Below are 24,304 nucleotides of genomic sequence, written 5' to 3'. Positions count from 1 at the left end.
CAAGCGAATCATGAAATCAGAGCCCACCACTTCAGCTCTTCTGCAGAACGCTCCCTGATTCTGCAGCAGCTCAGCAGTGTATTGGCTTAGTGCGGCAAGGTCTCGGTTGCCAGGGATTACAGGGGTGTCTTCTGTGAGAAGCTGCACCCTGTGCCAGTGTTCCCCGAGAAAGTGATGCACAGACACTCACGGATGCAGCATTTGTTCAAACACAACTTTTATTGGCAACTCTACACAAAGTAAAGCTCCCGGAAGGAATGGGCCCTCTCAAAGTCAGGGGTGTGGTCGCTGTCCGGGCGGTAACAGAGTCCCTGTCACAAGCCTCCTCGCGATGGCCTCTTCAGCTGCATCGGGTCCCTCTCCCCAGCGTGTGCTTTTGCTGGGGAGGAAAGGCGCGGCACCAGTTCCCGCTGCCGACTGATCAGCGTGTTCCCCGTGTCCAGCGTGCTGGGTTCTGTGGCACCAGCTCCCCGGGGACTGTCTGGGGTGGGCACAGTGTCCCCCAGGCCCCAGAGGACACACAGAGGCACACGGAGCGGTGCCTCTCGCTTGGTCCCTGCCCCGCCAGAGCTCCCAGCAAGAGTATCTGGGCCAACGAGAAATTCGCCACCGTGGCCGTGAGAGTGAGAGGGGAAAGCAGGGTGAAAATGCTCTTTGTCATCACCGGCTGCTGCGCTGGGGAGACCATCGAGAGGGGAACGCTGCCATTCCTGGCAGAGGGCTGCTGCAGAGGGTGTTCCCTTCCCTTTCCGTGCCCTGCATTCTCCCCTCTTTTTGCTTCCTGGAAGACACCGTCGCCTGCCAGCAGCTGTGACCTCCGCAAACACAGCTCTGTGCAGGGAGACCTCTTTCAGCGTCCGTGGAGCAAGAGTCCACGAATCCGACGCCGCATCTCCTCAAACTCAAGCCGTGCCTTCTCATGGGCGTTAGGATTCTGCGCCAGGTGCTGGAAGATGTTGAGCGGTTCAGCCGTTCGCAGATCCAGGGGCAAGATGATCTCCTCAGGCACGTTCTCATTGGCGATGAAGAAGTGGTTCAGGCATCTCTTCTTCAGGCAGCTCTGCAGGTACCCCATGATGTCCTCCAGCCGCTCCAACAAAATACCCTCGCGCCAGTGTGACAGGGGCTTGGTGGTCAGCAGGTGCATCACAGCTGTCTTCAAGGCATAGGCGGAAAAGTCTCTGCCCGCCAGGTTGCGGTCGCAGAGCTGCAGGCATCTGAGGTGGAAGCTGTCGGGCTGTGCCTGGCTGGCGATATGCCGGAAGAACTTCATCTCTGCCACAGCGTAGGTCTCTGGCCACAAGGTCCTTGAGGTGTAGGCAGCCTCTATGTACTGGCCACTCAGGAAGATGTCAGAGTCGCCTTCCCGCACCCCGAACACCAACTCGATTAAGAACCTTTTCTCCCAGCCTCGCAGGACCCGGAATTTGCAGGAGCGCTCGGAGGGCAGTGGCATTAGGCGGTACGCGGCTGACTCAGGCAGATCCTTCCAGAAACCTCTCACCATCTTCTGGAACCACTCAGCAGTTTTCTGCACATCCAGGTAGGAGCCAGTGCAGAGGTCCCGTAGGATGCTGGGGCCCTCATTCCTCCTCTGCTCCTCCTTGGGGTCGTGGAGGAAGCAACGTGTCTCTCGCGCCGGCTGCTCCGTCTCACAGGTACACACCAACTCCACACGGACGCGGAAGTTCCTCCCGGGCCACATGGAGCATGGCTCCAGGTGGAAGATGTGTCCACGGGGGGGCTTCAGGGGCACAAGCAGGCAGTAGGGGATGTCTTCTTCATGGGGACTCCAACCTTCGAAGGCGCTGCCCACCTCAATGGCTTTTTCCAGCACTGGGTACCAAGTATCGAAGAAGACCTTGTTGAAGAGAACGATGAATTTTCCCACCAGTTTCTTCACAGCCTTGCAAGGTCTGTCCCGGTTCTGAACTCGCCTCTCTATGGCATCCTCCAAATACCTTCCTGGGTCATTTGCATCATCATTCCCTTCTTCGTCTTCCTCCTCCTCCACGTCCCTGTCGGAGCTCTCCTCTTGTGTCTCTGCCTCACGGCTCCGTTTCCTGAGCCACCAGCAGAGCCCGAAAAGCAGCACCAGGACTCCAGCAACGGCCCAGCACTGCCAGTGCTGCAAGGCAGAGAGGAGCAGGGATGCCCAGGCAAAGCCGCTCTGCTCCTGCTTTGTCTTCTCCTGGCTCATCTCCTCTACCTCCTGCCACAGCCGAGTCATCTCCCGGCTCAGCATCTCCGCACGCTGCTCCATGCGCTCGCGCGTCTCCTCATCCGGCTCATAGCCGACCGACTGCACGTTCAGGGTAAGAATTTGCCAAACCCCGAAGAAAATCTCCATGATAGCCATGGCCTGCAGGAGAAGGGAGAGAAGGGGCTCAGTGGGGCTGGGTGGGAGGAAGGGGGCTGGCGGGGCAGGGGCGCGGGGCTGGGGGCCGCAGGGAGCAGGGGCAGGTAGGAGCGGGGCCGAGGCAGCTGGGAGGCAGCAAGGGCTGCCCCAGCCCCGGCGGCGGCGGCGGCTCCGTGCCCTGGCCAAGGTGCTCCCGCGAGCGGCCGGGCCCTCCATGCAGGGTGAGAACCCACCCCCGGGGGCCGCGTTTCTGCCCCGGCCCCCGTCCAGCCCGGCCTCCCCCCGCCTGCGCACTCACCGCTGGCCCAGGCCGAACTGGGGCAGCGCTGCCGCTGGTGCCCCTCGTATACCGCCCCGCGGGGACTCGTCCCTTCTGATGTCACAGGCGCCAGAGCGCGTCACAGGCACGCCCGCCGGCCAGCCCTGCCCGTGCGCCCCACTCACAGCTGCCCCGGCGTCCCGGTGAAGGCTGGGCCAGAGTTCATGCTCTTCACGGGCCCTTGCGTGGCGCTTCGCGTTGGGTTTGTTGTCCTCTGCCTGCCCATGGCAATCTCATAATCATAGAACATCCTGGGATTGGAAGGTGCGCGCAGGGACCATCTAGGCCAACCTCTGACTCTGCACCGGGCAGGCTTCAAGATAAATCACACGGTCGTAGAATCATCTCAGTTGGTAAAGAGCTTTTAGATCATCGAGTCTACGAGAGGCTGGAGAGCAGCCGAACAGAAAGAGATGTGGGGGTTTGGGTTGGTGGGAACCTGAAGATGAGTCACCAGCGCGTCCTGGCAGCCCAAAGGGCCAAGCGTGCCCTGGGGCACACCAAGCACGGCATCGCCAGCCGGGCGAGGGAGGAGATTGTCCCGCTGCACACTGCGCTGGTGCGGCCCCACCTGGAGCACTGTGCGCGGTTCTGGGCGCCACAGGAGAAGAAGGACGTCAAACTCTGAGTGTGTCCAGAGGAGGGCGACCAGGATGGTGCAAGGCCTTGAGGGCAAGACTTCTTTCTGGGGAGTGGCTGAGGTCACTTGGCTTGTTCAGCCTGGAGAAGAGAAGGCTGAGGGCTGACCTCATTGCAGTCTACAGCTTCCTTGTGGCAGCTGCACATCCCCTGAGGGGATCCGGAGCCTTCAGTAGGACGCTTGGTGGCTCTTCAGCACCTGCTGTGCCCCTTTGTGCCCCACTGTGCCTGTGTCCACGTACACACCTCGGATGCTGCTGACAGTCACGTCCTCCCCACACCTGGGGGCAGGGTGACTTCACCTCCCCCTGGCTGAGGGGGCAGGAGGGGTGGGACCCTCGGTCAGTTGACAGGGTCCTCAACAAAAGCACGTTCCCGGAGAAGCTGAGAAGCTTCTGGACCATGTTGTAATGCCCCCAGCCAGATCTGACCAGGCTATAAAATGGGGTCCCTGTCAAAGCCCCGCTTGGAGTGGCCTTCTCGAAGCAGCGGCTCTGTGAACTGGAGGCCTCCCCTTAGACTGGGACGCTGTCCAAGGAGACTTCCCACGACTGAGAGCGCCTCACCTCCTCACCTGGATGAGCGGTTGTTTTCCTCTGCTGGATATACCCTTGAGCGAGTCCTTGCCTAAACCAGGCAAGTGAATATTTCTTCTGGGTGCCCTTGAGCGAGAGGCGTCTAGTTTGGTTTCTGGTGAGTGTATGCATGCACACCGTGGATTTTCATGATTCCTTGTAGTCACACGCCAATAATCTCCTCAGCGGATATCCGAGCCTGTCTTTTATGTAGTCAAAGTGCTAAGTAATTTGTATAAACCCAGGTTCCAGTATAAGTTGGGGAACGGCCTGTTGGAGAGCAGCGCAGGGGAAAGGGACCTGGGGGTCCTGGGGACAGCAGGGTGACCATGAGCCAGCAGTGGGCCCTTGTGGCCAGGAAGGCCAATGGGACCTGGGGTGTATTAGAAGGGGGGTGGTCAGTAGGTCAGAGAGGTTCTCCTGCCCCTCTACTCTGCCCTGGTGAGACCGCATCTGGAATATCGTGTCCAGTTCTGGGCCCCTCGGCTCCAGAAGGACAGGGAACTGCTGGAGAGAGTCCAGCGCAGCCACAAAGATGCTGAAGGGAGTGGAGCATCTCCCGTGTGAGGAAAGGCTGAGGGAGCTGGGGCTCTTGAGCTTGGAGGAGAGGAGACTGAGGGGTGAGCTCATTCATGGTGATCAGTATGGAAAGGGTGAGCGTCAGGAGGATGGAGCCAGGCTCTTCTCAGTGACAAGCAACGACAGGACAAGAGGCAATGGGTACAAACTGGAACACAGGAGGTTCCACTTAAATATGCGAAGAAACTTCTTCACAGTGAGGGTGCCAGAGCCTGGAACAGGCTGCCCAGGGAGGTTGCGGAGTCTCCTTGAGACATTCACAACCCGCCTGGACACCTTCCTGCGTAACCTCATCTGGGTGTTCCTGCTCCAGCACGGGGATTGGACTAGATGACCTTTCGAGGTCCCTGCCAATCCCTTAATTTCTGTGATTCTGTGATTCGGTTTCTGGTCTGTTTATTGGCTACACATTCCAACTGGAACAAAGTCTGCTTAGGAACTTATTGCCTGCATAAAATTGACATTTGGAGTGCCTCCATGACACTGCCTCAGGGGTGTGGGGGACTCCGGTGGGTCCGTGGATTCCCTGACAGAGGGTATGGGAACAGAGATCAGCCTTGAAGATATTAAGGTTTACCCGTGAGAAAGATCCGAGTAAAGGAGTATCCGAAGATATTAAGGTGTACCCGTGAGAAAGAAGGGATGTACCCGTGAGAGAGAAGGGGGTAAAAGAGTAACATTGATGACAGCAAAATTAGCCAACGAGATGTTACTACTGCAACTTGTAACCAACAGTAAAAAGACACATGAATTGGGAAAACTGTATAAGAGTGCACTTGTGGCAATAAATGGTATCTACTTGCGCCTCAGAAGAACGTGGCCTAGGTCGTTTGTCCGTCTCAACCGCAACACAGGGGAAATTCAGATGGGACATTGCAAAGAAGTTCTTCCCTGGGTGAGTGGTTGGCCGCTGGAACTGGCTCCCCAAGGAAAGGACACGGCACCAAGGCTGTCCGAGTCCAAGGAGTGTCTGGAGGACAATCTTAGTTACATGGTTTAATGTTAGGTAGTCCTGCAAGGACCTGGGGGTTGGACCCGGTGATCCTTATGTGTCCCTTCCAACTCGAGATATTCTGTGATTCCATGATAATAACCGGAGAGCCGTGCAAGGCCAGGATGTTTCCTGGTAACGCAAGGTGCAGGGTGGCAGGACAGTTCCTGAAAAGGCAGGTCTGCCGGCAGACCAGGGAAGAGTGAATGAATTCTTTACCTTGCCCTGCCCGGGCATGTAGCTCTTGCTTTACGTACTAAGCTGCCTTAGCTCAACGCACAAGTTTTCCCACTTTTACCCTTCAGATTCTCTCCACCGTGCCACTGGAGGAAAGGGCTTGAGCAGCTGCGTGATGCCAAGCTGCCTGCTGGGATGAACCCGCAACACCTGGGAAGCCAAAGCCAAGCGAATCATGAAATCAGAGCCCACCACTTCAGCTCTTCTGCAGAACGCTCCCTGATTCTGCAGCAGCTCAGCAGTGTATTGGCTTAGTGCGGCAAGGTCTCGGTTGCCAGGGATTACAGGGGTGTCTTCTGTGAGAAGCTGCACCCTGTGCCAGTGTTCCCCGAGAAAGTGATGCACAGACACTCACGGATGCAGCATTTGTTCAAACACAACTTTTATTGGCAACTCTACACAAAGTAAAGCTCCCAGAAGGAATGGGCCCTCTCAAAGTCAGGGGTGCGGTCGCTGTCCGGGCGGTGACAGAGTCCCTGTCACAAGCCTCCTCGCGATGGCCTCTTCAGCTGCATCGGGTCCCTCTCCCCAGCGTGTGCTTTTGCTGGGGAGGAAAGGCGCGGCACCAGTTCCCGCTGCCGACTGATCAGCGTGTTCCCCGTGTCCAGCGTGCTGGGTTCTGTGGCACCAGCTCCCCGGGGACTGCCTGGGGTGGGCACAGTGTCCCCCAGGCCCCAGAGGACACACAGAGGCACACGGAGCGGTGCCTCTCGCTTGGTCCCTGCCCCGCCAGAGCTCCCAGCAAGAGTATCTGGGCCAACGAGAAATCGCCACCGTGGCCGTGAGAGTGAGAGGGGAAAGCAGGGTGAAAATGCTCTTTGTCATCACCGGCTGCTGCGCTGGGGAGACCATCGAGAGGGGAACGCTGCCATTCCTGGCAGAGGGCTGCTGCAGAGGGTGTTCCCTTTCCTTTCCGTGCCCTGCATTCTCCCCTCTTTTTGCTTCCTGGAAGACACCGTCGCCTGCCAGCAGCTGTGACCTCCGCAAACACAGCTCTGTGCAGGGAGACCTCTTTCAGCGTCCGTGGAGCAAGAGTCCACGAATCCGACGCCGCATCTCCTCAAACTCAAGCCGTGCCTTCTCATGGGCGTTAGGATTCTGCGCCAGGTGCTGGAAGATGTTGAGCGGTTCAGCCGTTCGCAGATCCAGGGGCAAGATGATCTCCTCAGGCACGTTCTCATTGGCGATGAAGAAGTGGTTCAGGCATCTCTTCTTCAGGCAGCTCTGCAGGTACCCCATGATGTCCTCCAGCCGCTCCAACAAAATACCCTCGCGCCAGTGTGACAGGGGCTTGGTGGTCAGCAGGTGCATCACAGCTGTCTTCAAGGCATAGGCGGAAAAGTCTCTGCCCGCCAGGTTGCGGTCGCAGAGCTGCAGGCATCTGAGGTGGAAGCTGTCGGGCTGTGCCTGGCTGGCGATATGCCGGAAGAACTTCATCTCTGCCACAGCGTAGGTCTCTGGCCACAAGGTCCTTGAGGTGTAGGCAGCCTCTATGTACTGGCCACTCAGGAAGATGTCAGAGTCGCCTTCCCGCACCCCGAACACCAACTCGATTAAGAACCTTTTCTCCCAGCCTCGCAGGACCCGGAATTTGCAGGAGCGCTCGGAGGGCAGTGGCATTAGGCGGTACGCGGCTGACTCAGGCAGATCCTTCCAGAAACCTCTCACCATCTTCTGGAACCACTCAGCAGTTTTCTGCACATCCAGGTAGGAGCCAGTGCAGAGGTCCCGTAGGATGCTGGGGCCCTCATTCCTCCTCTGCTCCTCCTTGGGGTCGTGGAGGAAGCAACGTGTCTCTCGCGCCGGCTGCTCCGTCTCACAGGTACACACCAACTCCACACGGACGCGGAAGTTCCTCCCGGGCCACATGGAGCATGGCTCCAGGTGGAAGATGTGTCCACGGGGGGGCTTCAGGGGCACAAGCAGGCAGTAGGGGATGTCTTCTTCATGGGGACTCCAACCTTCGAAGGCGCTGCCCACCTCAATGGCTTTTTCCAGCACTGGGTACCAAGTATCGAAGAAGACCTTGTTGAAGAGAACGATGAATTTTCCCACCAGTTTCTTCACAGCCTTGCAAGGTCTGTCCCGGTTCTGAACTCGCCTCTCTATGGCATCCTCCAAATACCTTCCTGGGTCATTTGCATCATCATTCCCTTCTTCGTCTTCCTCCTCCTCCACGTCCCTGTCGGAGCTCTCCTCTTGTGTCTCTGCCTCACGGCTCCGTTTCCTGAGCCACCAGCAGAGCCCGAAAAGCAGGACCAGGACTCCAGCAACGGCCCAGCACTGCCAGTGCTGCAAGGCAGAGAGGAGCAGGGATGCCCAGGCAAAGCCGCTCTGCTCCTGCTTTGTCTTCTCCTGGCTCATCTCCTCTACCTCCTGCCACAGCCGAGTCATCTCCCGGCTCAGCATCTCCGCACGCTGCTCCATGCGCTCGCGCGTCTCCTCATCCGGCTCATAGCCGACCGACTGCACGTTCAGGGTAAGAATTTGCCAAACCCCGAAGAAAATCTCCATGATAGCCATGGCCTGCAGGAGAAGGGAGAGAAGGGGCTCAGTGGGGCTGGGTGGGAGGAAGGGGGCTGGCGGGGCAGGGGCGCGGGGCTGGGGGCCGCAGGGAGCAGGGGCAGGTAGGAGCGGGGCCGAGGCAGCTGGGAGGCAGCAAGGGCTGCCCCAGCCCCGGCGGCGGCGGCGGCTCCGTGCCCTGGCCAAGGTGCTCCCGCGAGCGGCCGGGCCCTCCATGCAGGGTGAGAACCCACCCCCGGGGGCCGCGTTTCTGCCCCGGCCCCCGTCCAGCCCGGCCTCCCCCCGCCTGCGCACTCACCGCTGGCCCAGGCCGAACTGGGGCAGCGCTGCCGCTGGTGCCCCTCGTATACCGCCCCGCGGGGACTCGTCCCTTCTGATGTCACAGGCGCCAGAGCGCGTCACAGGCACGCCCGCCGGCCAGCCCTGCCCGTGCGCCCCACTCACAGCTGCCCCGGCGTCCCGGTGAAGGCTGGGCCAGAGTTCATGCTCTTCACGGGCCCTTGCGTGGCGCTTCGCGTTGGGTTTGTTGTCCTCTGCCTGCCCATGGCAATCTCATAATCATAGAACATCCTGGGATTGGAAGGTGCGCGCAGGGACCATCTAGGCCAACCTCTGACTCTGCACCGGGCAGGCTTCAAGATAAATCACACGGTCGTAGAATCATCTCAGTTGGTAAAGAGCTTTTAGATCATCGAGTCTACGAGAGGCTGGAGAGCAGCCGAACAGAAAGAGATGTGGGGGTTTGGGTTGGTGGGAACCTGAAGATGAGTCACCAGCGCGTCCTGGCAGCCCAAAGGGCCAAGCGTGCCCTGGGGCACACCAAGCACGGCATCGCCAGCCGGGCGAGGGAGGAGATTGTCCCGCTGCACACTGCGCTGGTGCGGCCCCACCTGGAGCACTGTGCGCGGTTCTGGGCGCCACAGGAGAAGAAGGACGTCAAACTCTGAGTGTGTCCAGAGGAGGGCGACCAGGATGGTGCAAGGCCTTGAGGGCAAGACTTCTTTCTGGGGAGTGGCTGAGGTCACTTGGCTTGTTCAGCCTGGAGAAGAGAAGGCTGAGGGCTGACCTCATTGCAGTCTACAGCTTCCTTGTGGCAGCTGCACATCCCCTGAGGGGATCCGGAGCCTTCAGTAGGACGCTTGGTGGCTCTTCAGCACCTGCTGTGCCCCTTTGTGCCCCACTGTGCCTGTGTCCACGTACACACCTCGGATGGTGCTGACAGTCACGTCCTCCCCACACCTGGGGGCAGGGTGACTTCACCTCCCCCTGGCTGAGGGGGCAGGAGGGGTGGGACCCTCGGTCAGTTGACAGGGTCCTCAACAAAAGCACGTTCCCGGAGAAGCTGAGAAGCTTCTGGACCATGTTGTAATGCCCCCAGCCAGATCTGACCAGGCTATAAAATGGGGTCCCTGTCAAAGCCCCGCTTGGAGTGGCCTTCTCGAAGCAGCGGCTCTGTGAACTGGAGGCCTCCCCTTAGACTGGGACGCTGTCCAAGGAGACTTCCCACGACTGAGAGCGCCTCACCTCCTCACCTGGATGAGCGGTTGTTTTCCTCTGCTGGATATACCCTTGAGCGAGTCCTTGCCTAAACCAGGCAAGTGAATATTTCTTCTGGGTGCCCTTGAGCGAGAGGCGTCTAGTTTGGTTTCTGGTGAGTGTATGCATGCACACCGTGGATTTTCATGATTCCTTGTAGTCACACGCCAATAATCTCCTCAGCGGATATCCGAGCCTGTCTTTTATGTAGTCAAAGTGCTAAGTAATTTGTATAAACCCAGGTTCCAGTATAAGTTGGGGAACGGCCTGTTGGAGAGCAGCGCAGGGGAAAGGGACCTGGGGGTCCTGGGGACAGCAGGGTGACCATGAGCCAGCAGTGGGCCCTTGTGGCCAGGAAGGCCAATGGGACCTGGGGTGTATTAGAAGGGGGGTGGTCAGTAGGTCAGAGAGGTTCTCCTGCCCCTCTACTCTGCCCTGGTGAGACCGCATCTGGAATATCGTGTCCAGTTCTGGGCCCCTCGGCTCCAGAAGGACAGGGAACTGCTGGAGAGAGTCCAGCGCAGCCACAAAGATGCTGAAGGAAGTGGAGCATCTCCCGTGTGAGGAAAGGCTGAGGGAGCTGGGGCTCTTGAGCTTGGAGGAGAGGAGACTGAGGGGTGAGCTCATTCATGGTGATCAGTATGGAAAGGGTGAGCGTCAGGAGGATGGAGCCAGGCTCTTCTCGGTGACAAGCAACGACAGGACAAGAGGCAATGGGTACAAACTGGAACACAGGAGGTTCCACTTAAATATGCGAAGAAACTTCTTCACAGTGAGGGTGCCAGAGCCTGGAACAGGCTGCCCAGGGAGGTTGCGGAGTCTCCTTGAGACATTCACAACCCGCCTGGACACCTTCCTGCGTAACCTCATCTGGGTGTTCCTGCTCCAGCACGGGGATTGGACTAGATGACCTTTCGAGGTCCCTGCCAATCCCTTAATTTCTGTGATTCTGTGATTCGGTTTCTGGTCTGTTTATTGGCTACACATTCCAACTGGAACAAAGTCTGCTTAGGAACTTATTGCCTGCATAAAATTGACATTTGGAGTGCCTCCATGACACTGCCTCAGGGGTGTGGGGGACTCCGGTGGGTCCGTGGATTCCCTGACAGAGGGTATGGGAACAGAGATCAGCCTTGAAGATATTAAGGTTTACCCGTGAGAAAGATCCGAGTAAAGGAGTATCCGAAGATATTAAGGTGTACCCGTGAGAAAGAAGGGATGTACCCGTGAGAGAGAAGGGGGTAAAAGAGTAACATTGATGACAGCAAAATTAGCCAACGAGATGTTACTACTGCAACTTGTAACCAACAGTAAAAAGACACATGAATTGGGAAAACTGTATAAGAGTGCACTTGTGGCAATAAATGGTATCTACTTGCGCCTCAGAAGAACGTGGCCTAGGGCGTTTGTCCGTCTCAACCGCAACACAGGGGAAATTCAGATGGGACATTGCAAAGAAGTTCTTCCCTGGGTGAGTGGTTGGCCGCTGGAACTGGCTCCCCAAGGAAAGGACACGGCACCAAGGCTGTCCGAGTCCAAGGAGTGTCTGGAGGACAATCTTAGTTACATGGTTTAATGTTAGGTAGTCCTGCAAGGACCTGGGGGTTGGACCCGGTGATCCTTATGTGTCCCTTCCAACTCGAGATATTCTGTGATTCCATGATAATAACCGGAGAGCCGTGCAAGGCCAGGATGTTTCCTGGTAACGCAAGGTGCAGGGTGGCAGGACAGTTCCTGAAAAGGCAGGTCTGCCGGCAGACCAGGGAAGAGTGAATGAATTCTTTACCTTGCCCTGCCCGGGCATGTAGCTCTTGCTTTACGTACTAAGCTGCCTTAGCTCAACGCACAAGTTTTCCCACTTTTACCCTTCAGATTCTCTCCACCGTGCCACTGGAGGAAAGGGCTTGAGCAGCTGCGTGATGCCAAGCTGCCTGCTGGGATGAACCCGCAACACCTGGGAAGCCAAAGCCAAGCGAATCATGAAATCAGAGCCCACCACTTCAGCTCTTCTGCAGAACGCTCCCTGATTCTGCAGCAGCTCAGCAGTGTATTGGCTTAGTGCGGCAAGGTCTCGGTTGCCAGGGATTACAGGGGTGTCTTCTGTGAGAAGCTGCACCCTGTGCCAGTGTTCCCCGAGAAAGTGATGCACAGACACTCACGGATGCAGCATTTGTTCAAACACAACTTTTATTGGCAACTCTACACAAAGTAAAGCTCCCGGAAGGAATGGGCCCTCTCAAAGTCAGGGGTGTGGTCGCTGTCCGGGCGGTAACAGAGTCCCTGTCACAAGCCTCCTCGCGATGGCCTCTTCAGCTGCATCGGGTCCCTCTCCCCAGCGTGTGCTTTTGCTGGGGAGGAAAGGCGCGGCACCAGTTCCCGCTGCCGACTGATCAGCGTGTTCCCCGTGTCCAGCGTGCTGGGTTCTGTGGCACCAGCTCCCCGGGGACTGCCTGGGGTGGGCACAGTGTCCCCCAGGCCCCAGAGGACACACAGAGGCACACGGAGCGGTGCCTCTCGCTTGGTCCCTGCCCCGCCAGAGCTCCCAGCAAGAGTATCTGGGCCAACGAGAAATCGCCACCGTGGCCGTGAGAGTGAGAGGGGAAAGCAGGGTGAAAATGCTCTTTGTCATCACCGGCTGCTGCGCTGGGGAGACCATCGAGAGGGGAACGCTGCCATTCCTGGCAGAGGGCTGCTGCAGAGGGTGTTCCCTTCCCTTTCCGTGCCCTGCATTCTCCCCTCTTTTTGCTTCCTGGAAGACACCGTCGCCTGCCAGCAGCTGTGACCTCCGCAAACACAGCTCTGTGCAGGGAGACCTCTTTCAGCGTCCGTGGAGCAAGAGTCCACGAATCCGACGCCGCATCTCCTCAAACTCAAGCCGTGCCTTCTCATGGGCGTTAGGATTCTGCGCCAGGTGCTGGAAGATGTTGAGCGGTTCAGCCGTTCGCAGATCCAGGGGCAAGATGATCTCCTCAGGCACGTTCTCATTGGCGATGAAGAAGTGGTTCAGGCATCTCTTCTTCAGGCAGCTCTGCAGGTACCCCATGATGTCCTCCAGCCGCTCCAACAAAATACCCTCGCGCCAGTGTGACAGGGGCTTGGTGGTCAGCAGGTGCATCACAGCTGTCTTCAAGGCATAGGCGGAAAAGTCTCTGCCCGCCAGGTTGCGGTCGCAGAGCTGCAGGCATCTGAGGTGGAAGCTGTCGGGCTGTGCCTGGCTGGCGATATGCCGGAAGAACTTCATCTCTGCCACAGCGTAGGTCTCTGGCCACAAGGTCCTTGAGGTGTAGGCAGCCTCTATGTACTGGCCACTCAGGAAGATGTCAGAGTCGCCTTCCCGCACCCCGAACACCAACTCGATTAAGAACCTTTTCTCCCAGCCTCGCAGGACCCGGAATTTGCAGGAGCGCTCGGAGGGCAGTGGCATTAGGCGGTACGCGGCTGACTCAGGCAGATCCTTCCAGAAACCTCTCACCATCTTCTGGAACCACTCAGCAGTTTTCTGCACATCCAGGTAGGAGCCAGTGCAGAGGTCCCGTAGGATGCTGGGGCCCTCATTCCTCCTCTGCTCCTCCTTGGGGTCGTGGAGGAAGCAACGTGTCTCTCGCGCCGGCTGCTCCGTCTCACAGGTACACACCAACTCCACACGGACGCGGAAGTTCCTCCCGGGCCACATGGAGCATGGCTCCAGGTGGAAGATGTGTCCACGGGGGGGCTTCAGGGGCACAAGCAGGCAGTAGGGGATGTCTTCTTCATGGGGACTCCAACCTTCGAAGGCGCTGCCCACCTCAATGGCTTTTTCCAGCACTGGGTACCAAGTATCGAAGAAGACCTTGTTGAAGAGAACGATGAATTTTCCCACCAGTTTCTTCACAGCCTTGCAAGGTCTGTCCCGGTTCTGAACTCGCCTCTCTATGGCATCCTCCAAATACCTTCCTGGGTCATTTGCATCATCATTCCCTTCTTCGTCTTCCTCCTCCTCCACGTCCCTGTCGGAGCTCTCCTCTTGTGTCTCTGCCTCACGGCTCCGTTTCCTGAGCCACCAGCAGAGCCCGAAAAGCAGGACCAGGACTCCAGCAACGGCCCAGCACTGCCAGTGCTGCAAGGCAGAGAGGAGCAGGGATGCCCAGGCAAAGCCGCTCTGCTCCTGCTTTGTCTGCTCCTGGCTCATCTCCTCTACCTCCTGCCACAGCCGAGTCATCTCCCGGCTCAGCATCTCCGCACGCTGCTCCATGCGCTCGCGCGTCTCCTCATCCGGCTCATAGCCGACCGACTGCACGTTCAGGGTAAGAATTTGCCAAACCCCGAAGAAAATCTCCATGATAGCCATGGCCTGCAGGAGAAGGGAGAGAAGGGGCTCAGTGGGGCTGGGTGGGAGGAAGGGGGCTGGCGGGGCAGGGGCGCGGGGCTGGGGGCCGCAGGGAGCAGGGGCAGGTAGGAGCGGGGCCGAGGCAGCTGGGAGGCAGCAAGGGCTGCCCCAGCCCCGGCGGCGGCGGCGGCTCCGTGCCCTGGCCAAGGTGCTCCCGCGAGCGGCCGGGCCCTCCATGCAGGGTGAGAACCCACCCCCGGGGGCCGCGTTTCTGCCCCGGCCCCCGTCCAGCCCGGCCTCCCCCCGCCTGCGCACTCACCGCTGGCCCAGGCCGAACTGGGGCAGCGCTGCCGCTGGTGCCCCTCGTATACCGCCCCGCGGGGACTCGTCCCTTCTGATGTCACAGGCGCCAGAGCGCGTCACAGGCACGCCCGCCGGCCAGCCCTGCCCGTGCGCCCCACTCACAGCTGCCCCGGCGTCCCGGTGAAGGCTGGGCCAGAGTTCATGCTCTTCACGGGCCCTTGCGTGGCGCTTCGCGTTGGGTTTGTTGTCCTCTGCCTGCCCATGGCAATCTCATAATCATAGAACATCCTGGGATTGGAAGGTGCGCACAGGGACCATCTAGGCCAACCTCTGACTCTGCACCGGGCAGGCTTCAAGATAAATCACACGGTCGTAGAATCATCTCAGTTGGTAAAGAGCTTTTAGATCATCGAGTCTACGAGAGGCTGGAGAGCAGCCGAACAGAAAGAGATGTGGGGGTTTGGGTTGGTGGGAACCTGAAGATGAGTCACCAGCGCGTCCTGGCAGCCCAAAGGGCCAAGCGTGCCCTGGGGCACACCAAGCACGGCATCGCCAGCCGGGCGAGGGAGGAGATTGTCCCGCTGCACACTGCGCTGGTGCGGCCCCACCTGGAGCACTGTGTGCGGTTCTGGGCGCCACAGGAGAAGAAGGACGTCAAACTCTGAGTGTGTCCAGAGGAGGGCGACCAGGATGGTGCAAGGCCTTGAGGGCAAGACTTCTTTCTGGGGAGTGGCTGAGGTCACTTGGCTTGTTCAGCCTGGAGAAGAGAAGGCTGAGGGCTGACCTCATTGCAGTCTACAGCTTCCTTGTGGCAGCTGCACATCCCCTGAGGGGATCCGGAGCCTTCAGTAGGACGCTTGGTGGCTCTTCAGCACCTACTGTGCCCCTTTGTGCCCCACTGTGCCTGTGTCCACGTACACACCTCGGATGGTGCTGACAGTCACGTCCTCCCCACACCTGGGGGCAGGGTGACTTCACCTCCCCCTGGCTGAGGGGGCAGGAGGGGTGGGACCCTCGGTCTGTTGACAGGGTCCTCAACAAAAGCACGTTCCCGGAGAAGCTGAGAAGCTTCTGGACCATGTTGTAATGCCCCCAGCCAGATCTGACCAGGCTATAAAATGGGGTCCCTGTCAAAGCCCCGCTTGGAGTGGCCTTCTCGAAGCAGCGGCTCTGTGAACTGGAGGCCTCCCCTTAGACTGGGACGCTGTCCAAGGAGACTTCCCACGACTGAGAGCGCCTCACCTCCTCACCTGGATGAGCGGTTGTTTTTCTCTGCTGGATATACCCTTGAGCGAGTCCTTGCCTAAACCAGGCAAGTGAATATTTCTTCTGGGTGCCCTTGAGCGAGAGGCGTCTAGTTTGGTTTCTGGTGAGTGTATGCATGCACACCGTGGATTTTCATGATTCCTTGTAGTCACACGGCAATAATCTCCTCAGCGGATATCCGAGCCTGTCTTTTATGTAGTCAAAGTGCTAGGTAATTTGTATAAACCCAGGTTCCAGTATAAGTTGGGGAACGGCCTGTTGGAGAGCAGCGCAGGGGAAAGGGACCTGGGGGTCCTGGGGACAGCAGGGTGACCATGAGCCAGCAGTGGGCCCTTGTGGCCAGGAAGGCCAATGGGACCTGGGGTGTATTAGAAGGGGGGTGGTCAGTAGGTCAGAGAGGTTCTCCTGCCCCTCTACTCTGCCCTGGTGAGACCGCATCTGGAATATCGTGTCCAGTTCTGGGCCCCTCAGCTCCAGAAGGACAGGGAACTGCTGGAGAGAGTCCAGCGCAGCCACAAAGATGCTGAAGGGAGTGGAGCATCTCCCGTGTGAGGAAAGGCTGAGGGAGCTGGGGCTCTTGAGCTTGGAGGAGAGGAGACTGAGGGGTGAGCTCATTCATGGTGATCAGTATGGAAAGGGTGAGCGTCAGGAGGATGGAGCCAGGCTCTTCTCGGTGACAAGCAACGACAGGACAAGAGGCAATGGGTACAAACTGGAACACAGGAGGTTCCACTTAAATATGCGAAGAAACTTCTTCACAGTGAGGGTGCCAGAGCCTGGAACAGGCTGCCCAGGGAGGTTGCGGAGTCTCCTTGAGACATTCACAACCCGCCTGGACACCTTCCTGCGTAACCTCATCTGGGTGTTCCTGCTCCAGCACGGGGATTGGACTAGATGACCTTTCGAGGTCCCTGCCAATCCCTTAATTTCTGTGATTCTGTGATTCGGTTTCTGGTCTGTTTATTGGCTACACATTCCAACTGGAACAAAGTCTGCTTAGGAACTTATTGCCTGCATAAAATTGACATTTGGAGTGCCTCCATGACACTGCCTCAGGGGTGTGGGGGACTCCGGTGGGTCCGTGGATTCCCTGACAGAGGGTATGGGAACAGAGATCAGCCTTGAAGATATTAAGGTTTACCCGTGAGAAAGATCCGAGTAAAGGAGTATCCGAAGATATTAAGGTGTACCCGTGAGAAAGAAGGGATGTACCCGTGAGAGAGAAGGGGGTAAAAGAGTAACATTGATGACAGCAAAATTAGCCAACGAGATGTTACTACTGCAACTTGTAACCAACAGTAAAAAGACACATGAATTGGGAAAACTGTATAAGAGTGCACTTGTGGCAATAAATGGTATCTACTTGCGCCTCAGAAGAACGTGGCCTAGGTCGTTTGTCCGTCTCAACCGCAACACAGGGGAAATTCAGATGGGACATTGCAAAGAAGTTCTTCCCTGGGTGAGTGGTTGGCCGCTGGAACTGGCTCCCCAAGGAAAGGACACGGCACCAAGGCTGTCCGAGTCCAAGGAGTGTCTGGAGGACAATCTTAGTTACATGGTTTAATGTTAGGTAGTCCTGCAAGGACCTGGGGGTTGGACCCGGTGATCCTTATGTGTCCCTTCCAACTCGAGATATTCTGTGATTCCATGATAATAACCGGAGAGCCGTGCAAGGCCAGGATGTTTCCTGGTAACGCAAGGTGCAGGGTGGCAGGACAGTTCCTGAAAAGGCAGGTCTGCCGGCAGACCAGGGAAGAGTGAATGAATTCTTTACCTTGCCCTGCCCGGGCATGTAGCTCTTGCTTTACGTACTAAGCTGCCTTAGCTCAACGCACAAGTTTTCCCACTTTTACCCTTCAGATTCTCTCCACCGTGCCACTGGAGGAAAGGGCTTGAGCAGCTGCGTGATGCCAAGCTGCCTGCTGGGATGAACCCGCAACACCTGGGAAGCCAAAGCCAAGCGAATCATGAAATCAGAGCCCACCACTTCAGCTCTTCTGCAGAACGCTCCCTGATTCTGCAGCAGCTCAGCAGTGTATTGGCTTAGTGCGGCAAGGTCTCGGTTGCCAGGGATTACAGGGGTGTCTTCTGTGAGAAGCTGCACCCTGTGCCAGTGTTCCCCGAGAAAGTGATGCACAGACACTCACGGATGCAGCATTTGTTCAAACACAACTTTTATTGGCAACTCTACACAAAGTAAAGCTCCCGGAAGGAATGGGCCCTCTCAAAGTCAGGGGTGTGGTCGCTGTCCGGGCGGTAACAGAGTCCCTGTCACAAGCCTCCTCGCGATGGCCTCTTCAGCTGCATCGGGTCCCTCTCCCCAGCGTGTGCTTTTGCTGGGGAGGAAAGGCGCGGCACCAGTTCCCGCTGCCGACTGATCAGCGTGTTCCCCGTGTCCAGCGTGCTGGGTTCTGTGGCACCAGCTCCCCGGGGACTGTCTGGGGTGGGCACAGTGTCCCCCAGGCCCCAGAGGACACACAGAGGCACACGGAGCGGTGCCTCTCGCTTGGTCCCTGCCCCGCCAGAGCTCCCAGCAAGAGTATCTGGGCCAACGAGAAATTCGCCACCGTGGCCGTGAGAGTGAGAGGGGAAAGCAGGGTGAAAATGCTCTTTGTCATCACCGGCTGCTGCGCTGGGGAGACCATCGAGAGGGGAACGCTGCCATTCCTGGCAGAGGGCTGCTGCAGAGGGTGTTCCCTTCCCTTTCCGTGCCCTGCATTCTCCCCTCTTTTTGCTTCCTGGAAGACACCGTCGCCTGCCAGCAGCTGTGACCTCCGCAAACACAGCTCTGTGCAGGGAGACCTCTTTCAGCGTCCGTGGAGCAAGAGTCCACGAATCCGACGCCGCATCTCCTCAAACTCAAGCCGTGCCTTCTCATGGGCGTTAGGATTCTGCGCCAGGTGCTGGAAGATGTTGAGCGGTTCAGCCGTTCGCAGATCCAGGGGCAAGATGATCTCCTCAGGCACGTTCTCATTGGCGATGAAGAAGTGGTTCAGGCATCTCTTCTTCAGGCAGCTCTGCAGGTACCCCATGATGTCCTCCAGCCGCTCCAACAAAATACCCTCGCGCCAGTGTGACAGGGGCTTGGTGGTCAGCAGGTGCATCACAGCTGTCTTCAAGGCATAGGCGGAAAAGTCTCTGCCCGCCAGGTTGCGGTCGCAGAGCTGCAGGCATCTGAGGTGGAAGCTGTCGGGCTGTGCCTGGCTGGCGATATGCCGGAAGAACTTCATCTCTGCCACAGCGTAGGTCTCTGGCCACAAGGTCCTTGAGGTGTAGGCAGCCTCTATGTACTGGCCACTCAGGAAGATGTCAGAGTCGCCTTCCCGCACCCCGAACACCAACTCGATTAAGAACCTTTTCTCCCAGCCTCGCAGGACCCGGAATTTGCAGGAGCGCTCGGAGGGCAGTGGCATTAGGCGGTACGCGGCTGACTCAGGCAGATCCTTCCAGAAACCTCTCACCATCTTCTGGAACCACTCAGCAGTTTTCTGCACATCCAGGTAGGAGCCAGTGCAGAGGTCCCGTAGGATGCTGGGGCCCTCATTCCTCCTCTGCTCCTCCTTGGGGTCGTGGAGGAAGCAACGTGTCTCTCGCGCCGGCTGCTCCGTCTCACAGGTACACACCAACTCCACACGGACGCGGAAGTTCCTCCCGGGCCACATGGAGCATGGCTCCAGGTGGAAGATGTGTCCACGGGGGGGCTTCAGGGGCACAAGCAGGCAGTAGGGGATGTCTTCTTCATGGGGACTCCAACCTTCGAAGGCGCTGCCCACCTCAATGGCTTTTTCCAGCACTGGGTACCAAGTATCGAAGAAGACCTTGTTGAAGAGAACGATGAATTTTCCCACCAGTTTCTTCACAGCCTTGCAAGGTCTGTCCCGGTTCTGAACTCGCCTCTCTATGGCATCCTCCAAATACCTTCCTGGGTCATTTGCATCATCATTCCCTTCTTCGTCTTCCTCCTCCTCCACGTCCCTGTCGGAGCTCTCCTCTTGTGTCTCTGCCTCACGGCTCCGTTTCCTGAGCCACCAGCAGAGCCCGAAAAGCAGCACCAGGACTCCAGCAACGGCCCAGCACTGCCAGTGCTGCAAGGCAGAGAGGAGCAGGGATGCCCAGGCAAAGCCGCTCTGCTCCTGCTTTGTCTTCTCCTGGCTCATCTCCTCTACCTCCTGCCACAGCCGAGTCATCTCCCGGCTCAGCATCTCCGCACGCTGCTCCATGCGCTCGCGCGTCTCCTCATCCGGCTCATAGCCGACCGACTGCACGTTCAGGGTAAGAATTTGCCAAACCCCGAAGAAAATCTCCATGATAGCCATGGCCTGCAGGAGAAGGGAGAGAAGGGGCTCAGTGGGGCTGGGTGGGAGGAAGGGGGCTGGCGGGGCAGGGGCGCGGGGCTGGGGGCCGCAGGGAGCAGGGGCAGGTAGGAGCGGGGCCGAGGCAGCTGGGAGGCAGCAAGGGCTGCCCCAGCCCCGGCGGCGGCGGCGGCTCCGTGCCCTGGCCAAGGTGCTCCCGCGAGCGGCCGGGCCCTCCATGCAGGGTGAGAACCCACCCCCGGGGGCCGCGTTTCTGCCCCGGCCCCCGTCCAGCCCGGCCTCCCCCCGCCTGCGCACTCACCGCTGGCCCAGGCCGAACTGGGGCAGCGCTGCCGCTGGTGCCCCTCGTATACCGCCCCGCGGGGACTCGTCCCTTCTGATGTCACAGGCGCCAGAGCGCGTCACAGGCACGCCCGCCGGCCAGCCCTGCCCGTGCGCCCCACTCACAGCTGCCCCGGCGTCCCGGTGAAGGCTGGGCCAGAGTTCATGCTCTTCACGGGCCCTTGCGTGGCGCTTCGCGTTGGGTTTGTTGTCCTCTGCCTGCCCATGGCAATCTCATAATCATAGAACATCCTGGGATTGGAAGGTGCGCGCAGGGACCATCTAGGCCAACCTCTGACTCTGCACCGGGCAGGCTTCAAGATAAATCACACGGTCGTAGAATCATCTCAGTTGGTAAAGAGCTTTTAGATCATCGAGTCTACGAGAGGCTGGAGAGCAGCCGAACAGAAAGAGATGTGGGGGTTTGGGTTGGTGGGAACCTGAAGATGAGTCACCAGCGCGTCCTGGCAGCCCAAAGGGCCAAGCGTGCCCTGGGGCACACCAAGCACGGCATCGCCAGCCGGGCGAGGGAGGAGATTGTCCCGCTGCACACTGCGCTGGTGCGGCCCCACCTGGAGCACTGTGCGCGGTTCTGGGCGCCACAGGAGAAGAAGGACGTCAAACTCTGAGTGTGTCCAGAGGAGGGCGACCAGGATGGTGCAAGGCCTTGAGGGCAAGACTTCTTTCTGGGGAGTGGCTGAGGTCACTTGGCTTGTTCAGCCTGGAGAAGAGAAGGCTGAGGGCTGACCTCATTGCAGTCTACAGCTTCCTTGTGGCAGCTGCACATCCCCTGAGGGGATCCGGAGCCTTCAGTAGGACGCTTGGTGGCTCTTCAGCACCTGCTGTGCCCCTTTGTGCCCCACTGTGCCTGTGTCCACGTACACACCTCGGATGCTGCTGACAGTCACGTCCTCCCCACACCTGGGGGCAGGGTGACTTCACCTCCCCCTGGCTGAGGGGGCAGGAGGGGTGGGACCCTCGGTCAGTTGACAGGGTCCTCAACAAAAGCACGTTCCCGGAGAAGCTGAGAAGCTTCTGGACCATGTTGTAATGCCCCCAGCCAGATCTGACCAGGCTATAAAATGGGGTCCCTGTCAAAGCCCCGCTTGGAGTGGCCTTCTCGAAGCAGCGGCTCTGTGAACTGGAGGCCTCCCCTTAGACTGGGACGCTGTCCAAGGAGACTTCCCACGACTGAGAGCGCCTCACCTCCTCACCTGGATGAGCGGTTGTTTTCCTCTGCTGGATATACCCTTGAGCGAGTCCTTGCCTAAACCAGGCAAGTGAATATTTCTTCTGGGTGCCCTTGAGCGAGAGGCGTCTAGTTTGGTTTCTGGTGAGTGTATGCATGCACACCGTGGATTTTCATGATTCCTTGTAGTCACACGCCAATAATCTCCTCAGCGGATATCCGAGCCTGTCTTTTATGTAGTCAAAGTGCTAAGTAATTTGTATAAACCCAGGTTCCAGTATAAGTTGGGGAACGGCCTGTTGGAGAGCAGCGCAGGGGAAAGGGACCTGGGGGTCCTGGGGACAGCAGGGTGACCATGAGCCAGCAGTGGGCCCTTGTGGCCAGGAAGGCCAATGGGACCTGGGGTGTATTAGAAGGGGGGTGGTCAGTAGGTCAGAGAGGTTCTCCTGCCCCTCTACTCTGCCCTGGTGAGACCGCATCTGGAATATCGTGTCCAGTTCTGGGCCCCTCGGCTCCAGAAGGACAGGGAACTGCTGGAGAGAGTCCAGCGCAGCCACAAAGATGCTGAAGGGAGTGGAGCATCTCCCGTGTGAGGAAAGGCTGAGGGAGCTGGGGCTCTTGAGCTTGGAGGAGAGGAGACTGAGGGGTGAGCTCATTCATGGTGATCAGTATGGAAAGGGTGAGCGTCAGGAGGATGGAGCCAGGCTCTTCTCAGTGACAAGCAACGACAGGACAAGAGGCAATGGGTACAAACTGGAACACAGGAGGTTCCACTTAAATATGCGAAGAAACTTCTTCACAGTGAGGGTGCCAGAGCCTGGAACAGGCTGCCCAGGGAGGTTGCGGAGTCTCCTTGAGACATTCACAACCCGCCTGGACACCTTCCTGCGTAACCTCATCTGGGTGTTCCTGCTCCAGCACGGGGATTGGACTAGATGACCTTTCGAGGTCCCTGCCAATCCCTTAATTTCTGTGATTCTGTGATTCGGTTTCTGGTCTGTTTATTGGCTACACATTCCAACTGGAATAAAGTCTGCTTAGGAACTTATTGCCTGCATAAAATTGACATTTGGAGTGCCTCCATGACACTGCCTCAGGGGTGTGGGGGACTCCGGTGGGTCCGTGGATTCCCTGACAGAGGGTATGGGAACAGAGATCAGCCTTGAAGATATTAAGGTTTACCCGTGAGAAAGATCCGAGTAAAGGAGTATCCGAAGATATTAAGGTGTACCCGTGAGAAAGAAGGGATGTACCCGTGAGAGAGAAGGGGGTAAAAGAGTAACATTGATGACAGCAAAATTAGCCAACGAGATGTTACTACTGCAACTTGTAACCAACAGTAAAAAGACACATGAATTGGGAAAACTGTATAAGAGTGCACTTGTGGCAATAAATGGTATCTACTTGCGCCTCAGAAGAACGTGGCCTAGGTCGTTTGTCCGTCTCAACCGCAACACAGGGGAAATTCAGATGGGACATTGCAAAGAAGTTCTTCCCTGGGTGAGTGGTTGGCCGCTGGAACTGGCTCCCCAAGGAAAGGACACGGCACCAAGGCTGTCCGAGTCCAAGGAGTGTCTGGAGGACAATCTTAGTTACATGGTTTAATGTTAGGTAGTCCTGCAAGGACCTGGGGGTTGGACCCGGTGATCCTTATGTGTCCCTTCCAACTCGAGATATTCTGTGATTCCATGATAATAACCGGAGAGCCGTGCAAGGCCAGGATGTTTCCTGGTAACGCAAGGTGCAGGGTGGCAGGACAGTTCCTGAAAAGGCAGGTCTGCCGGCAGACCAGGGAAGAGTGAATGAATTCTTTACCTTGCCCTGCCCGGGCATGTAGCTCTTGCTTTACGTACTAAGCTGCCTTAGCTCAACGCACAAGTTTTCCCACTTTTACCCTTCAGATTCTCTCCACCGTGCCACTGGAGGAAAGGGCTTGAGCAGCTGCGTGATGCCAAGCTGCCTGCTGGGATGAACCCGCAACACCTGGGAAGCCAAAGCCAAGCGAATCATGAAATCAGAGCCCACCACTTCAGCTCTTCTGCAGAACGCTCCCTGATTCTGCAGCAGCTCAGCAGTGTATTGGCTTAGTGCGGCAAGGTCTCGGTTGCCAGGGATTACAGGGGTGTCTTCTGTGAGAAGCTGCACCCTGTGCCAGTGTTCCCCGAGAAAGTGATGCACAGACACTCACGGATGCAGCATTTGTTCAAACACAACTTTTATTGGCAACTCTACACAAAGTAAAGCTCCCGGAAGGAATGGGCCCTCTCAAAGTCAGGGGTGCGGTCGCTGTCCGGGCGGTGACAGAGTCCCTGTCACAAGCCTCCTCGCGATGGCCTCTTCAGCTGCATCGGGTCCCTCTCCCCAGCGTGTGCTTTTGCTGGGGAGGAAAGGCGGGGCACCAGTTCCCGCTGCCGACTGATCAGCGTGTTCCCCGTGTCCAGCGTGCTGGGTTCTGTGGCACCAGCTCCCCGGGGACTGTCTGGGGTGGGCACAGTGTCCCCCAGGCCCCAGAGGACACACAGAGGCACACGGAGCGGTGCCTCTCGCTTGGTCCCTGCCCCGCCAGAGCTCCCAGCAAGAGTATCTGGGCCAACGAGAAATTCGCCACCGTGGCCGTGAGAGTGAGAGGGGAAAGCAGGGTGAAAATGCTCTTTGTCATCACCGGCTGCTGCGCTGGGGAGACCATCGAGAGGGGAACGCTGCCATTCCTGGCAGAGGGCTGCTGCAGAGGGTGTTCCCTTCCCTTTCCGTGCCCTGCATTCTCCCCTCTTTTTGCTTCCTGGAAGACACCGTCGCCTGCCAGCAGCTGTGACCTCCGCAAACACAGCTCTGTGCAGGGAGACCTCTT

At 58.0% G+C, this 24,304-nt stretch overlaps 4 protein-coding genes across 4 annotated transcripts; all 4 read right to left on the bottom strand.

Annotated features, from left to right (window-relative positions):
- Positions 1-850: 850 nt before the first annotated feature.
- On the bottom strand, positions 851-2,359 carry LOC135989857 (inositol 1,4,5-trisphosphate receptor-interacting protein-like 1). The gene has a single exon (XM_065636921.1). The coding sequence runs from the start codon at positions 2,357-2,359 to the stop codon at positions 851-853; it is 1,509 nt and encodes a 502-aa protein (XP_065492993.1).
- A 4,354-nt stretch (positions 2,360-6,713) lies between these two features.
- LOC135989856 (inositol 1,4,5-trisphosphate receptor-interacting protein-like 1) lies at positions 6,714-8,222 on the bottom strand. Its single transcript, XM_065636920.1, has one exon. It carries the CDS (start codon positions 8,220-8,222, stop codon positions 6,714-6,716), a length of 1,509 nt encoding a protein of 502 aa, XP_065492992.1.
- Positions 8,223-12,576: 4,354 nt separating this feature from the next.
- LOC135989081 (inositol 1,4,5-trisphosphate receptor-interacting protein-like 1) lies at positions 12,577-14,085 on the bottom strand. Its single transcript, XM_065635632.1, has one exon. The coding sequence runs from the start codon at positions 14,083-14,085 to the stop codon at positions 12,577-12,579; it is 1,509 nt and encodes a 502-aa protein (XP_065491704.1).
- Positions 14,086-18,440: 4,355 nt separating this feature from the next.
- LOC135989855 (inositol 1,4,5-trisphosphate receptor-interacting protein-like 1) lies at positions 18,441-19,949 on the bottom strand. The gene has a single exon (XM_065636919.1). The coding sequence runs from the start codon at positions 19,947-19,949 to the stop codon at positions 18,441-18,443; it is 1,509 nt and encodes a 502-aa protein (XP_065492991.1).
- Positions 19,950-24,304: the final 4,355 nt, after the last annotated feature.

Source organism: Caloenas nicobarica, chromosome 5 (assembly GCF_036013445.1).
Source record: "Caloenas nicobarica isolate bCalNic1 chromosome 5, bCalNic1.hap1, whole genome shotgun sequence".
Classification (NCBI taxonomy): domain Eukaryota; kingdom Metazoa; phylum Chordata; class Aves; order Columbiformes; family Columbidae; genus Caloenas; species Caloenas nicobarica.
Note: the sequence above shows the minus strand (reverse complement) of the source record. Positions and strands in the feature narration are given on the sequence as shown.